Here is a 16,971-nt window from a genome sequence, read left to right as displayed (position 1 = left end):
CATGTGCTTTGTGGACTTGGAGAAGGCATTCGACCGTGTCCCTCGGGATGTCCTGTGGGGAGTGCTCAGAGAGTATGGGGTATCGGACTGTCTTATTGTGGCAGTCCGCTCCCTGTACGATCAGTGCCAGAGCTTGGTCCGCATTGCCGGCAGTAAGTCGAACACATTTCCAGTGAGGGTTGGACTCCGCCAACGCTGTCCTTTGTCACAGATTCTGTTCATAACTTTTACGGACAGAATTTCTAGGCGCAGTCAAGGCGTTGAGGGGTTCCGGTTTGGTGACCGCAGGATTAGGTCTCTGCTTTTTGCAGATGATGTGGTCCTGATGGCTTCATCTGACCGGGATCTTCAGCTCTCACTGGATCGGTTCGCAACCGAGTGTGAAGCGACCGGAATGAGAATCAGCACCTCCAAGTCCGAGTCCATGGTTCTCGCCCGGAAAAGGGTGGAATGCCATCTCCGGGTTGGGGAGGAGACCCTGCCCCAAGTGGAGGAGTTCAAGTACCTAGGAGTCTTGTTCACGAGTGGGGGAAGAGTGGATCGTGAGATCGACAGGCGGATCGGTGCGGCGTCTTCAGTAATGCGGACGTTGTACTGATCCGTTGTGGTGAAGAAGGAGCTGAGCCGGAAGGCAAAGCTCTCAATTTACCGGTCGATCTACGTTCCCATCCTCACCTATGGTCATGAGCTTAGGGTCATGACCGAAAGGATAAGATCACGGGTACAAGCGGCCGAAATGGGTTTCCTCCGCCGTGTGGCGGGGCTCTCCCTTAGAGATAGGGTGAGAAGCTCTGCCATCCGGGAGGAGCTCAAAGTAAAGCCGCTGCTCCTTCACATCGAGAGGAGCCAGATGAGGTGGTTTGGGCATCTGGTCAGGATGCCACCCGAACGCCTCCCTAGGGAGATGTTTAGGGCACGTCCAACCGGTAGGAGGCCACGGGGAAGACTATGTCTCCCGGCTGGCCTGGGAACGCCTCGGGATCCCCCGGGAAGAGCTAGACGAAGTGGCTGGGGAGAGGGAAGTCTGGGTTTCCCTGCTTAGGCTGTTGCGCCCGCGACCCGACTTCGGATAAGCGGAAGAAGATGGATGGATGGATGGATGGAATAGGACATACATATCTAAATAGTTAATTGACATTGACAGGAAACATACTACAGGACTGTGTGACTGTTGTCATCAGATAGAAAGTGTTAGCCATGTTTGAATACAATGTAGGAATTACAATAGAGAAAGGGAAATACTGGAAAGTAGGTTGGCGAAAGAAAATATTAGGTTAGCAGTGGAAAATATATTAGGATTGCATTCAGAACACATAGGATATAAAGCAATATAAACATATTTAAAAAACACTGGGTTAAATAAAATAAAATAAAGTAGGGATCCATCTCGGTCCAGACTCCATTACAGTAGGTGGCGGTAATGCACACCAGAAGGTTGCTTGCCAACCGCCATAAAAAAAAAGAAGAAGAAGAAGCACATCGGAGGAGAAAGAAGTGAGCAGAAAGCTAATTAGTCAGTCTTGTTATTTGTTCTCCAGTTTGAAATATTTACGTCGTATAAAATACATATTTGATTCTTTATTCAAGGATAAAGTCGTCTCGATGCGCTAGAAGCACTGTGCTGCTTCTCGTGCTAACTTTGCTTGTTAGTTAGCTTAGCTTGCTAGTTAGCTTAGCTTGTTAGCTGCTAACAGAAGACACATAAGTTATCAACACATCGCTAAGTAGAGATCAAGTGTGAGAGTAAAGTGTTGTGATTGTGTGAAAATGTCTACATTACAAATGTTGAGAGCGTTGGTGGATCAGCGACTAACTGCTGCCGTTGAAGAAATATTTGTAGTGTTAGAAAGAACGATAGCAGAATACGAGGCGGAACTTTCTAGAACAAAGGAGGAAAACTACCAACTACAGGACGCTGTTTTCAAGAAACATCAAGATGTGTTACACAGAACAGGTTTGCTTGCTTCTTACTCTCACAACTATACTAACTTTATATTTCATTATTAACACTTTTCTTGAATAAGAAGATGCTTTGTCTTGTGGGGATGATGCAATGCTTGGATTTAGATTATTCATGAAAACGAGACAGTTTGAGGTTGATGTTCCTCTCAGTTTGTAACAATGTGTGATTGATTGATTGAAGGAGTTATGATAAGTTTGCAAATGAAAGGGTACACTTTCATCACGGCACACATTCACTGCTACAAGAAAACCTGAGATGGTTTCACTCGAAATGTTTGTTTCACTCACACAGAACACAGTACTATGTAAAAAGTAGCATTTAAAGTGCAAACATGCTGCTAGAAAATACAATTTAAAAAAAGCATAAAGCTTTTTATATTCCCAGTTACAACCTGTAATGTATTTTGAAAGCAGCATTGAAGGAAGTAAGGGATTTACACTCCTTTATGGCTATTGATAGGAAGACCCACATGTTGGTGGTATAGCAGGCAAACAAATTACAACCTTTTTTGGAGTGAAATCTGGGTTGAATGTGATGTGTGCAACTACCTCTGGTGTTATAATGGTCAATATATTTTACATTTTGGAAGTATAGTCAGCTGCATGGGTATTTTAGTGGAATGGTGTATGTTAGTGTATGGTATCAGATTGATACCTACATTTGTGGTATCATCCAAAACTAATGTAAAGTATGAAACAACAGAAGAATCAGTGATTATTACATTTTAACAGAAGTGTAGATAGCACATGTTAAAACAGAACATAAGCAGATATTACCAGTAAATGAACAAGTAGATTAATAATCAATTTTCTACCACTTGCCCTTAATAATTTTGACAAAATAATAGAATATAAATGACACAAAATGTTACAGCATATGTCAACAGACTAAATTAGGAACTTTTGTTTGCTTACAAAAAAGGCTTCTTCTTAGAGTTTAGACTCTTACCCTCAGGATGTAGGTACGCCCATAGTAATAGAAAGGCCTAAAAGAACCGATACATAAGATCCTTTGTTCCCTCAGCTGTTGTTTTTTTAAATGAGCTCCTTGAATGCCTACTGAAACCCACTACTACCCACCACGCAGTCTGATAGTTTAAATATCAATGATGAAATATTAACATTGCAACACATGCCAATACGGCCTTTTTAGTTTACTAAATTCCATCGATCCATCCATTTTCTACCGCTTATTCCCTTTCGGGGTCGCGGGGGGCGCTGGCGCCTATCTCAGCTACAATCGGGCGGAAGGCAGGGTACACTAATTGCAATTTTAAATTTCCCGGGAGTTTTTTCTTGAAAACGTCGCGTAATGATGATGTGTACGCTTGACGTCACGGACTGTTAGGGAATATGAGCGCTGCACACACACACAGCTAAAAGTCATCTGCTTTAACCGCATAATTACACAGTATTTTGCAGATCTGTGTTGCTGAATCCTTTGCAATTTGTTCAATTAATATTGGAGAAGTCAAAGTAGAAAGATGGAATTGGGAAACTTTAGCCTTTAGCCACACAAACACACAGTGATTCCTTGTTTAAAATTCACGGAGGTGAAACTTTACTATGGATCACAGCGAAGATGGATCCCGACCGAATGTCAACCAGCAGGTTTCGGTGAGAAAATTGTGGTAAAAAGTCGCTTCTTACTGGAGATCAGCTGAGCTTGTGCCGCCCTTACAGCTGCCGTCGACTTCCCTGAGACACTGCGCGTCAAGACACCCGTGGACGTACACCTCCGACTATCAGGTACTATTTAACTCACTAAAACACTAGCAACACAATAGAAAGATAAGGGATTTCCCAGAATTATCCTCGTAAATGTGTCTAAAAACATCTGAATCCGTCCCAATGCTGTCGCGTTTTTTTTCTTTTCTAGTCCACCGCTATCAATATCCTCAAACACAAATCTTTCATCTTCTCGCAAATTAATGGGGAAATTGTCGTTTTTCTCGGTCCGAATAGCTGTTTTTGTTGGAAGCTCCCATTAAAATCAATGTGAATATGTGAGGAGCCATCAACATGTGACGTCATCGTCTGCGACGTCCGGTAGAGGCAGGGCTTTTCTCTTAGCACCGAAAGTTGCGAACTTTGTCATGGATGTTCTCTACTAAATCCTTTCAGCAAAAATTTGGCAATATCGCGAAATGATCAAGTATGACACATAGAATGGACCTGCTATCCCCGTTTAAATAAGAAGATCTCATTTCAGTTGGTCTTTAAACAAGCTTAGCTGCTATGTAGTCACTTTAGTGGGATGCGACATGTATATAGTTATTATGGTATTACAAATGTTTTTAGTTTTTAGCTTTATGATGGTTTGTATTTTGTATGTATTTTATGTATTTGTACCTCGTTTTTACTGTTGTATCTTGTTTTTACTGTTGTACCTCGTTTTTTACTATTGTACCTCGCTTTTACTGTTGTACCTTGTTTTTATTGTTGTACCTCGTTTTTACTGTTGAACCTTGTTTTTAATGACTACTGCTGCAAACCAAATTGCCCCTCGGGGACAGTAAAGATTTTCTAAGTCTAAGTAAGTCTAAATTTTACTACTAAAAGACAATCTGTCTTGTATGTTCACTATTTTATTTAAGGACAAACTTGCAATAAGAAGCATATGTTTAATGTACCCTAAGATTTTGTGTTTAAATAAAACCAATAATGCACTTTTTTGTGGTCCCTTTTATTTAGAAAAGTATCGCAAAACATCTAAATACATTTTGGTACAGGTCCCGTTAGCATAATATTCGTATCGGGACAACACTAGTAAGAACAGAATTTGTTGGTTGATTCTTCAAATACCTTAGTAGTCATTTTTCACTGGAGAAATTAGTCTCTAGGATGCAGCCAAGATAGGTAATCTCATTTTAGTTTGTTATAATATTGTCACCCACTTTGACTGTGAAGTTATCTACTTTTTTGAGGTTAGGAATTGACCCTAAGACCTGTGTACTTGGAGGTACCGGGGCGAGTCTTAATGTGCAAGTTTGTCATTGAAAGCCTTGCTCGTCTAGGTCTTGAGGATTGTAGCTTTGCTTGTTTTGTGGCCGTCAGCCTCGGTTCTATGTTCTTTACAGGTACAGAAAATGATGGAATGGTTACTTAAGCCGCATACAGTAGTTCCACTTGTGGTGATCTTAGACTGGTCAGAAGTAACAACGAGGTCTATAAAGGTTTAAAAGGACTTACTCACCCTGGTAGTTTGCTTAATGAGCTAAGTGAGACAATGTTGGTGGCACAGCTTAGTGAAGGTTTTAAAAACGGGTGCATCCTTTCAGGACATATGTGTTCCAGTCCCCAAGAAGATGTAAACCTGTATCAACATGTTTACACAAAACTCACACAGTCACTAAATACATTTTATACTGTCATCAAATCTAATAAAGTTATAATTTATCTTCCTGTTTTTCACGTACATGCAACAATAAGTGAAAGAAAACATTTATGTTCAATAACCAAAGTAGTCAACACTTGACTGACTTTCCTTCGGCGTGTTGTAGATGGTCTCCAATTCCTAAAGAGAAATTGTTGATGGAGATACTCCACAAAACAGCACATATTAAAACATGTTTTTGTTAAAAGTTCCTTTTGGCCCAATCAACAAAATGACCAAAAAAACGTGTTTTGCATTACGACAATAACATACCATAAATGTGTTTTTTTTAAATGATTTTGGAATTTAATTTTTTTTTTTATTTCTGTGATATTGAAGTTATGGTAATGAGAATGTCATTATAATATTATGGTTGAGTTTAGAGCTTAAGAGTAGGTGTAACAGACCGTACACAGAATAAACTATTTACACACTTTACATCAGTGAAGTTAAGAATGCCTCAATCAATGCTGCCTCGTACTTATAAAAACTTTTCAAATTGCCCCTCATCAAATTTCCAAGTCTGTTTTTGTACTCACTGTACCACTTTTGAATTAATTTTAGGAAACAAGTAAGTATTTCCCTTGTTTTTATTGGTTTTGCTACACACCTTTAACACAGCACACAAAAGAACACAAATAATGTCATCGTATTAACAGTGTCGGTTCAAAACTATTTCTATTCTCTCTTTATCTTATTTACTTATTTACCCAACAGATGTCCGGCAGCCCCCTCACATTAAAGAGGAAGAAGAGGATCGTCAGCCCCCCCACATTAAAGAGGAAGAGGAGGAAGTGTGGATCACTCAGGAGGAAGAGTGTCTTCTAGGGCAGGAGGAGGCTGATGTCCGCAAGTTTCCACTGACTGTTGTCTCGGTGAAGACTGAAGAGCATAAAGACAAACCACCTGAGTCCTCACAGCTTCATCACAGTCCAAGTAAGCACAACATCCACATATCATTTTATTCTCAGGGCATTCAATCCATCTCAACTGGACTCTTCACTTTGTCTTAGAAGACGTTTGTCCTCTCATCCAAGTAGGCTTCATTACTTCATGCTCATAGACTTAACGTCTTAAATCTAATCACTGGAATTTAGAGGGGAACTGCATTTTTTGGGAATTTTTCTATCGTTCACAATCATTATAAAAGACATGATGGTGGATATATTTAAAAAAAAAAAAAATCACATTCTAACTAGGGCTGGGTGATATGGCCTTTTTTAATATCTAGATATTTTTAGGCCATGTCACGATACACCAAATATAAGTGGATATTTTGCCTTAGCCTTGAATGAAGACTTGATGCATATAATCCCAGCAGCAAGACAATTCTATGTGTCTACATTAAAACATTCTTCTTCATACTGCATTCATATATGCTACTTTTAAACTTTCATGCAGAGTGGGAAACCGCAACTAAGTCAATTTAGCAAAAGTGTATTTATTAAACAGTTATTAAGCAGTGGCACAAACATTCATGTCATTTCCAAACAGAAAGTGCAAGATTGTCAGAGACATTATAAAACAAGCTATTAGTGCACTTGTGTGCATGATGTCACTAAGATGACATATCAAGATAACACTAAATTAAAGTGCACTTTTTGTACAGAACGCCACTACAATAGTTTAAAACAAATAAAGTGCACTTTTGTGCATGATGTCACACAATATATTTCAATAACTGTCAAATAAAAATGTGCTGCATAATAAGAAAACAAAGAGTGTATGTCCTTCGCTATGTTGTAGCTTCCTGCAGACGTTTTTTTCTTTCTGCTGTTGATTTTTTTTTTCACACAGTGTTTATATGGAAATGGTTGCTTGGGTATTTTGTGGGTGTGGCAGCAAACTGAGATGTTGACACACAGAGTTTCAAGCACTCCTCATTCTCTAGTGGGTGACTTTTCAAATGATGCTACACATTAGCAGTGCTGCTCCTTTTTGTAGCAACGCTTTTGCCACATACTTGATCTATTACGGTTGTCTGTTCAACATCTTCCCGCTTGCAGCCAAACCACTGCCAGACGATGGACCCCATGCTGTTTTTCTTGCGAATTAATTATTCCTTCATTTGTTACCAGATTAGCACCTTCTTTCTCTCATATTACCACTAGCACCACTCTGTTAGCACCACAGCTAACCTTACCATGCCGCTACCTGTCTGCTTGGCGAGAGCGTATGACGTTGCACGCGCGACAGTATGTGACGTATGTAAGAAGGTGCGCTTTTTTTATGTGTCTGTGAGAAGGAGAGACAAGAAAAAGTGAGAAGAGGATGAAGTGTAATGCCTGCAGCTAAAAGCAACTGCGTGAGAACTTATACTCCAATACTAACGATATAGTCATTTTTTATATCGCACAGAGACAAACCCACAATATATCGAATATATTCCATGTATCGCCCAGCCCTAATTCTAACTCATAAATGTAAATAAAAGTCCACTTGCAATGGAACCAATGGGAGGTCCTCTCTAACCATCCAAAAAAAGGTCAACCAAGTATTAGTTGAGTTTAGTTTGAGTTTATTTGGAACATGCATGCATATAACATGATAGATCACACATGCATACATACAACATGATACATCACACATGCAAGCATACAACATGATACATCACACATGCAAGCATACAACATGATACATCACAATTTCCAGTTTGTCTTTTCAACATGTTCAAAAAGGAGTAGGAAGAAGCAGAGTTTATTTAATCCTAACCCTTTTCTTTTACATAACAGTTGCTAAAACTTTTGTACACTTCCTGTTCTCAATTTATTGGCAATATACTCCATAAGTAATCACAATAAAAATAAATAAATAATACTTGGTGAAGTAAGTTCCATTTCATATGGTGAGATGAGTAAGAGCATCTAGAAAATGAACAGATGGATGGATATTTTCATGGTTCTTCTTCTTTCTACTTTGTAAACACTTTAAGTTTGAAGAGTTTCTCGAAGTGGATCATATTAGTACATTGTTTGATTGCTTTGCTAAATCCATTCCATCATTTAATTCCACATCCTGATATACTGAAGGTCTGAAGTGTTGTATGTGCGTACAAATGTTTTAAATTACATTTTTCTCGAAGATTATATGGCCTAGTGGTTAGAGTGTCCGCCCTGAGATGGGTAGGTTGTGAGTTCAAACCCCGGCCGAGTCATGCCAAAGACTATAAAAATGGGACCCATTACGTCCCTGCTTGGTACTCAGCATTAAGGGTTGGAATTGGGGGTTAAATCACCATAAATGATTCCCTGGCACGGCACCTCTGCTGCTTACTGCTCCCCTCACATCCCAGGGGGTGATCAAGGGGATGGGTCAAATGCAGATAACACATTTCACCACACCTAGTGTGTGTGTGACAATCATTGCTACTTTAACTTTAACTTAACTTTTGAGAGGAATTGTATATTCTTGGCCAGCGGGTTATAGTTTGTTTTGTGTATAATTTGAGCTGTTTGCAAATTCCCTATGTCGTGGAATTTCAGTATTTCTGATTCAATACATAAATCCCTCTTAGTGCCAAGGCAAATATAAGCTTTGGCTTCAGCATAGTCCTTTTTCCGTCATTCTTTTTTTTTTCTTTGTGTGTGTAAATGTGTATGATTGTTAAATATGTATAATCTGTACTGTTAAACTATTCACACAAAATGGTTGATGGTTGATTATATGACGGAAACAAACCTATTTCATTAAAAAAAAAACATATGGGACGCGGGTTGTCTTATCTTAATATATCTTTCTAGATATATTAAGATTTCTATTTACAACATTAATAATATATACATACTATGCCAATTTAAAAAAGGTAAGCTTTTAGTAAATTTGTTTTGGATTCGGTTTTTTGTAATTGGTTTTCAATCTTCATTATTTACTTCAAGTTATTACAATACCTCTCTCTCTCTCTCTCTCTCATGTATATATATATATATATATATATATATATATATGTGTGTGTGTGTGTGTGTATACATACATCCACAGTATATATATGTATGTGTATATGTACAAACCCCATTTCCATATGAGTTGGGAAATTGTGTTAGATGTAAATATAAACGGAATACAATGATTTGCAAATCCTTTTCAACCCAAATTCAACTAAATGCACTACAAAGAAAACATATTTGATGTTCAAACTCATAAAGTTTTTTCTTTTTTGCAAATAATAATTGACTTAGAATTTTATGGCTGCAACACGTGCCAAAGTAGTTGGGAAAGGGCATGTTCACCACTGTGTTACATCACCTTTTCTTTTAACAACACTCAATAAATGTTTGGAAACTGAGGAAACTAATTGTTGAATCTTTAAAAGTGGAATTATTTCCCATTCTTGGTTCTATGTAGAGCTTCAGTCGTTCAACAGTCCGGGGTCTCCGCTATCATATTTTACGCTTCATAATGCGGCACACATTTTCCATGGGACACAGGTCTGGACTGCAGGCGGGCCAGTAAAGTCACCCGCATTCTTTTTTTTTACGAAGCCACGCTGTTGTAACACGTGCTGAATGTGGCTTGGCATTGTCTTGCTGAAATAAGCAGGGGCGTCCATGAAAAAGACAGCGCTTACATGGCAGCATATGATGTTCCAAAACCTGTATGTACCTTTCAGCATTAATGGTGCCTTCACAGGTGCTGGCTTTTGAACTTTGCATCAATAACAGTCTGGATGGTTCGTTTCCCCTTTGGTTTGGATGACACGATGTTGAATATTTCCAAAAACAATTTTCCACGTTGCATCAGTCTATCTTAGATGATCTCGGGCCCAGAGAAGCCGGCGGTAATTCTAGATATTGTTGATAAATTGCTTTGGCTTTGCATAGTAGAGCTTTAACTTGCACTTACAGATGTAGCGACCAACAGTATTTAGTGACAGTGGTTTTCTGAAGTTTTCCTGAACCCATGTGGCGATATCCTTTAGAGATTGATGTCGTTTTTTGATACAGTGCCGTCTGAGGGATGGAAGGTCGCGGTCATTCAATGTTGGTTTCCGGCCATGCCGCTTACATTGAGTGATTTCTCTAGATTCTTTGAACCTTTTGATGATATTATGGAGCGTAGATGTTGAAATCCCTAAATTTCTTGCAATTGCACTTTGAGAAACGTTGTTCTTAAACTGTTTGACTATTTGCTCACACAGTTGTGGACAAAGGGGTGTACCTCGCCCCATCCTTTCTTGTGAAAGACTGAGCATTCTTTGGGAAGCTGATTTTATACCCAATCATGGCACCCACCGGTTCCAAATTAGCCTGCACACCTGTGGGATGTTCCAAATAAGTGTTTGATGAGCATTCCTCAACTATCAGTATTTATTGACACCTTTCACAACTTCTTTGTCACGTGTTGCTGGCATCAAATTCAAAAGTTAATGATTATTTGCACAAAAAAAAAAACGTTATCAGTTTGAATATCGAATATGTTGTCTTTGTAGCATATTCAACTGAATATGGGTTGAAAATTATTTGCAAATCATTGTATTCCGTTTATATTTACATCTAACACAATTTCCTAACTCATATGGAAACAGGCTTTATATATGTAAACTTTTTTTTTTTTTAATTAATTTTGGCCAAATGGGGCACATTTCAATTTCTTACATACACTTGTTATTACATATGTTGACCATAAGGGAAGCACTTAAAATGTTTACATACATTTGTTATTTTATATGTTGACCAGAAGGAGAGTACTTTTAAAACCGACAGTCAATTTGAAAAATTCCTCCTTTTTGGGACCACCCTAATTTTGATATATTTCACCACCAGTGGTGCAAATGAGACATTCTCTATTAGATGCAATGGGTTTCCGTATTGGGACCATGATGTATGTCCTAACTTGTTCGCACCTCCTCATATGTTGGTGTCTCAAGAAGGGTATAAATACCCTTCTTGACACCTAAATGACAGATGACAGATAGTTAACTGCATTGGACCCTCACTGGGTCCATGTGTACACTCTCAGTTGCATTACCATTGATATTATACATGTGGGCCAATAGATAGAAATGCTGTTAAATGTAGCTTTGATGTGGCAAGCTACTTTTGCAGTGTAGCATGTAGTGTAGTTTGCTACAATTCTCTGAGGATAGCTTACCTTCATTTAATTGAGAGTAATATGTAGCTTAGCTTACTATATTTTCCAGGTAGCATGCCCATCACTGTCTATTTGGCCTACCTCTGAATAGTTTGAATACTGCGAACTTCAATACAGCAACAACTCATTTGTGTTTTATGTTCTGTAGACGTCCAGCAGGTGTCAGCAGAGAGTTATGAAGAGATTCCCTCCAAGCAGCAGGAGTGGAGCTCCAGTGTGGGACAGAAGGAGCTACAGGCCCCCTCCCACATTAAAGAGGAAGAGGAGGAACTGTGGGAGCAGCTTCAAAGGTTGGAGGAGGCTAATGATGAAGATGAAGCTCAGTCCTTTCACCTTCAACATAGTCAAAGTGAGGAGAACAGAGGGGCGGAGCTTGTAAGTCAACACATCACAGAAGCTGATGGACAGCATTGTGAAGATATAAAGTCACAACCAGACAGCCTCTTTGCTCCACTGTCAGACATGGACCACATGATGTCAGACTCTTCTGATCACAGTGACCACATCCAAAAATCTTTGGAGAGGAAAAATGACTCTAAATGTGATACTAGACATCACACTAACAACAAACACTTTGACTGCTCTGAATGTGGGAAATCATTTAGAAAGAGGAGTAATTTTACAGTACACATGAGAATACACACTGGAGAGAAACCTTTTACTTGCTCTGTTTGTAAGAAAAGTTTCTCCAAAAAGCAACACATGACCACTCACATGAGAACACACACTGGAGAGAAACCTTTTCCTTGCTCTGTTTGTAAGAAGAGTTTCTCCATGAAGCTTGACATGACCATACACATGAGAACACATACTGGAGAGAAACCTTTTACTTGCTCTGTTTGTAAGAAGAGTTTCTCCAGAAAGCAACACATGACCAGACACATGAGAACACACACTGGAGAGAAACATTTTCCTTGCTCTGTTTGTAAGAAGAGTTTCTCCAGAAAGCAACACATGACCACACACATGAGAACACACACTGGAGAGAAACCGTTTAGTTGCACTGTGTGTGTTAAAAGGTTCAGGTTTAAGAATCAGGTCAGTGAGCACAAGTGTGTAGCAGTCATGGAAGCTGCAAGGATTTAAAAACACTTAAACAGTGATTGTGTTAAATGTACTTAAAAAAAACTGCATGTTTAATATGAGAGTATATTTTATGTTGTATGTAGTGCTTCTCATCTTCTACTGTTATATGTTGTCCTGGAATCACTTCTAAAGTTGTGTGCATTTGTTGAATATCATATATGTAGCTACTATTTTATTTGATTTTCTCATTGTTAAAGAGAGGACATCTCATTATTTACACTTGGGTTTTTTTTTTCACACATTTTCTTCCATTGCATTTTTATTGATGTTATTATCCAATTAAAAGTATGAATGAATACAATTGGTAACAAAATGTGGACTCTGGTAGAATAGCAGCATTGTTACATCATGGATGTTAAAGGTCTACTAAAACCCACTACTACCGACCACGCAGTCTGATAGTTTATATATCAATGATGAAATATTAACATTGCAACACATGCCAATACGGCCGGTTTGGTTTACTAAATTGCAATTTTAAATTTCCCGCAGAGTTCCTTGTTGAAAACGTTGTGGAATGATGACGCGTATGATGACATGTGTTTGTGACGTCTCGGGTTGTAGCGGACATATTAGCCCAGCACCACTTACGGCTAAAAGTCGTCTCCTTTCATCGCATAATTACATAGTAATTTGGACATCTGGGTTGCTGAATCTTTTGCAATTTGTTCAATTAATAATGGAGACTATAAAGAAGAATGCTGTTGGTGGAAAGCGGTGGATTGCAGCTGCCTCTAGCACCGAAACACAGCCGTTTTTTCTTTGTTTGTTGTGAAGCTCTAACACAGAGCGGTCAAGCGAACACGTTTCTCTACGTCAACCAGCAAGTTTTGGATAGGAAAATTGTGATATTAAGTCTGCTCTCCTCCTGTAGCTGTCAAAAAGGCAGCTGTGATCTTGGCTCCTCGGCTTCTCTTAGAGACGCTGGCGTTCACCGCAGCCGTCCGACTTTGAGGTATGACTTTATAATCTTACTAAATTACTATTAACACAATAAGCAGATAAGGTATTTTCCAGAATTATCCTAGTAAATGTGTCTAATTACATCTGAAACAGTCCCACTGCCGTCGACTTTATTTATTTGTTTATTTATTTTTTAGTTCTTCACTCTAACTTCCCTTATCCACAAATCTTTCATCCTCACTCAGATTAATGGGGAAATTGTCGCTTTCACGGTCCGAATAGCTTTTGCTGTTGGAGGCTATGATTATAAACAATGTGAGGATGTGAGGAGCCCTACAACCCGTGACGTCACGCGCACATCGTCTGCTACTTCCGGTAAAGGCAAGGCTTTTTTATTAGCGACCAAAAGTTGCAAACTTTATCGTCGATGCTCTCTACTAAATCCTTTCAGCAAAAATATGACAATATCGCAAAATGATCAAGTATAACACATAGAATGGATCTGCTATCCCCGTTTGAATAAGAAAATTTCATTTCAGCAGGCCTTTAACTACTGCAAAACATCAACAAAGAAGAAAAAGGTTGAAGTTAGCAACACATCACAAAACTTTAGAGCCATCGTGAGTGGAGTTGGTTGTTTTTATTGCAGCATTTGTACTTATTTCACCTCACATCTTCACTTTTAATCCTAAAGTCTTCTTCAAATACATTGCTGTAGGTTTCTGAGATTTATGTTTCTGATGTGTGTGTAGTTTGTGGAAAGGGTTGTTGTCTCTTGTGGATCCATTTGTTCACTTGCACAGATACATCTTCAACATCATCAGACATAACCAGTCCACTACAGGACGAAACCTTCGCATTAATGTTCTAATATAAGTGTGACCTCATTATTCCTTGTTTATAAGACTAAAAATACAGATTTAAGCTCTGTATTAGAGTGCTTCTTCTAGTACTCCGACTTGCCACACTGAGAAGTGGGGGCGATCGTGAGCTAACAGATGCATATTGCTAACATGTTTTATCAGCGAGGAAGACAGCATTTGTGTTTACTTTTTTGTCAGATCCAAGTTGTATTGATCTGCTGAATAAATGAATCACTGTGGCTGCCATTATGGAGGATTATACATATATTTAAGATCAAATAGCAAAATGACAGCACAAAAAAGTGAACTAGCAGCAGGACCCAGTAAATATTTTCTTAATTTACTAATTAATTAACTATGAAGAGTAACATGACAGTGGATACTTCACAAGAGTTCACCAAAAACTGGAAATTGGGAATGCTACATAAAATCCTTCAGTGATTTTTAAGATGCAGACGAACGAGGTGGCACCGTGCAGTGAAAAAAGGGATATTTATTGGTAAAAGAACAAAAACCAAGAGCAACTTTTCTATTAAGAAAACAAAACAAACTGCTGAAACAGAGGAAAAGAATCACAGTAAAACAGCAAAAAAAAACAACAACAACTAACCAAAGTAATAATAATAACAATAACGATAATTTAAAAAAAAAATGCAATAATATGAACAGATAGTAAATAAATAAATAGAAAAAAAAACTATGTACATATAGGGAGTCATCTTTTTTTTTTTAAAAACAGTTAAATCACAAATTAGAAAAAAAAAATCAGGCTTATGGGGCGTGACATAATGGACCCAGTATTCCCAGTATGAAGTATATTTTTCTAGTTTATCATTTAAAAAAGCCGTTATCTTCTCTGTTTTATAAATGTCCATTGTGATTTCCATCCATAGCTTCAAAGTTGGGCCCTCCTGTAATATCCATTTCCTGGTGATGCTTTTTTTTACAAGCCACTAGTAGGATATTCATGAAGTATTTATCTTTTTTCAGCCAATCCTGAGGTACGAAAAACATAATCTTACTTGCAAGGGGTCATTTGAAAATATCCTGTAGAGCTTGGTGTATCTCTTTCCAATAGTCCTTTATGGCAGAGCAGTCCCAGGAAACATGCTCATGGTTTGCCTTTAGATTCCCACAATTTCTCCAACAGGCAGGGGAGTTGTTATCATAATGAGACTTCTGAGAAGGTGGAATAAAAATTGGATCAAACTTTTCAAGCCAAACTCCCTCCACTTAGGTGAGCTGCTACAAGTCCATTGATATCTCCATTTTACTGTCCATTCTTCCTCAGATATACAGTTATCCCTCCTTCCTTCTCCCATTTTGTTTTAATATATGAAATTGAATATGATTTCTTATACAAGCATGAAACACCTCTATCAATAGTTTCTGAAGTATATGCTTTTGTAAACAGTTCAATTAAACATATGCTCGTCTTTTGTTACATTTTTCACCTTCATATTAACAAAATGCTGCAACTGCAAATATCGATAGAAGTCTTGGTTTTTTAATAAATGTGTCTGTCAGGTTTGTCACTGACAGTTTAGTTATGTTTGTATTTCCTGTGAGCGCTCTTATTTTGGTTCAGTTTCCTGCTTGTCTCCCTGAGCGCTGTTTTCCCTCAGCCGCGGCTGATTGGCACCTGGCCCCACCTGGTGTCAATCAGCCGGCTGCTATTTAGACCTGCTTTGCCCTCCAGTCAGGGCTGGAGTTGTGTTGTTGTACTGGAAACTAATTTACAATCACAACTTCATTACTCACAATACTCCACTACGGAATTGTTGTTATATTAAAATCAGAAACAAATCCATCTTTGTACAGCAATGGTTTGAAAAAGGCATTTGGTCGCTGATGCACTTATTGACTGATAAAAGTATTTTATTATTTGAAGATTTTATTATTAGGGCAGCACGGTGGCGGAGGGGTTAGTGCATCTGCCTCACAATACGAAGGTCCTGAGTAGTCCTAAATTAAATCCTGGGCTCGGGATCTTTCTGTGTGGAGTTTGCATGTTCTCCCCGTGACTGCGTGGGTTCCCTGCGGGTACTACGGCTTCCTCACACCTCCAAAGACATGCACCTGGGGGAGGCCCCTCCCACCTCCAAAGACATGCACCTGGGGATAGGTTGATTGGCAACACTAAATTGGCTCTAGTGTGTGAATGTGAGTGTGAATGTTGTCTGTCTATCTGTGTTGGCCCTGTGATGAGGTGGCGACTTGTCCAGGGTGTACACCGCCTACCGCTCGAATGCAGCTGAGATAGGCTCGAGCGACCACCACGCGTCCCCAAAAAGGGACAAGCGGTAGGAAATGGATGGATGGATGGAAGATTTTATTAAGTAGGACCTGCAAATAGACAAAATATTTTAAACAATTATAAAGGCTTTCGTTCAAAATATTCTAATTACAGCATATCATCTTTTTAAATTATTGACTATTTATTCTTTACCGGAAGAAAATACAGATACACATAACTTGAAAGTCTCCATTCTTCCAAAGGCAAAGGAGTTCATTTAAGAAAAAAAGCCCTGAATTGATCACTTAAAATCATTTTTAGGATGTTGTTTTGCAATTGAAGACAAGACTTGTTCGTTCTGTGATAGGGAAACAAAATAAACAGTTTATTTTATGAATGTATGCAAAGTAAATCTCTGTGAGATGATGTACAATATGGGCTTTTGCCTGACCCTCCAA

At 38.7% G+C, this 16,971-nt stretch overlaps 1 protein-coding gene and 1 pseudogene across 2 annotated transcripts; both read left to right on the top strand.

Annotated features, from left to right (window-relative positions):
- Window positions 1-16,971, top strand: part of LOC133545505 (major histocompatibility complex class I-related gene protein-like) — a 93,355-nt pseudogene that overhangs the window by 27,820 nt on the left and 48,564 nt on the right.
- Window positions 1,417-12,820, top strand: LOC133545437 (zinc finger protein 33A-like). 2 transcript variants are annotated; one of them, XM_061891039.1, is made up of 4 exons: window positions 1,417-1,954; window positions 3,646-3,711; window positions 6,056-6,274; window positions 11,574-12,820. In XM_061891039.1, the coding sequence occupies exons 1-4, from the start codon at window positions 1,768-1,770 to the stop codon at window positions 12,509-12,511; spliced, it is 1,410 nt and encodes a 469-aa protein (XP_061747023.1). In that variant the 5' UTR covers window positions 1,417-1,767; the 3' UTR covers window positions 12,512-12,820. The 2 variants fall into 2 exon arrangements, with proteins under 2 accessions (XP_061747023.1, XP_061747025.1); XM_061891041.1 differs by lacking the exon at window positions 3,646-3,711 and having other exon boundaries at window positions 11,574-12,819.

Source organism: Nerophis ophidion, linkage group LG28 (assembly GCF_033978795.1).
Source record: "Nerophis ophidion isolate RoL-2023_Sa linkage group LG28, RoL_Noph_v1.0, whole genome shotgun sequence".
Taxonomy (NCBI): domain Eukaryota; kingdom Metazoa; phylum Chordata; class Actinopteri; order Syngnathiformes; family Syngnathidae; genus Nerophis; species Nerophis ophidion.
Note: the sequence above shows the minus strand (reverse complement) of the source record. Positions and strands in the feature narration are given on the sequence as shown.

Excerpts from the sequence above, each read along its gene's own strand:
- LOC133545437 (XM_061891039.1), top strand. The coding sequence starts at position 1,768 with ATGTCTACATTACAAATGTTGAGAGCGTTGGTGGATCAGCGACTAACT. Across the intron at positions 1,955-3,645 it reads AGATGTGTTACACAGAACAG|CTGCCGTCGACTTCCCTGAG; the intron begins GTTTGCTTGCTT and ends CCGCCCTTACAG. Across the intron at positions 3,712-6,055 it reads CGTACACCTCCGACTATCAG|ATGTCCGGCAGCCCCCTCAC; the intron begins GTACTATTTAAC and ends TTTACCCAACAG.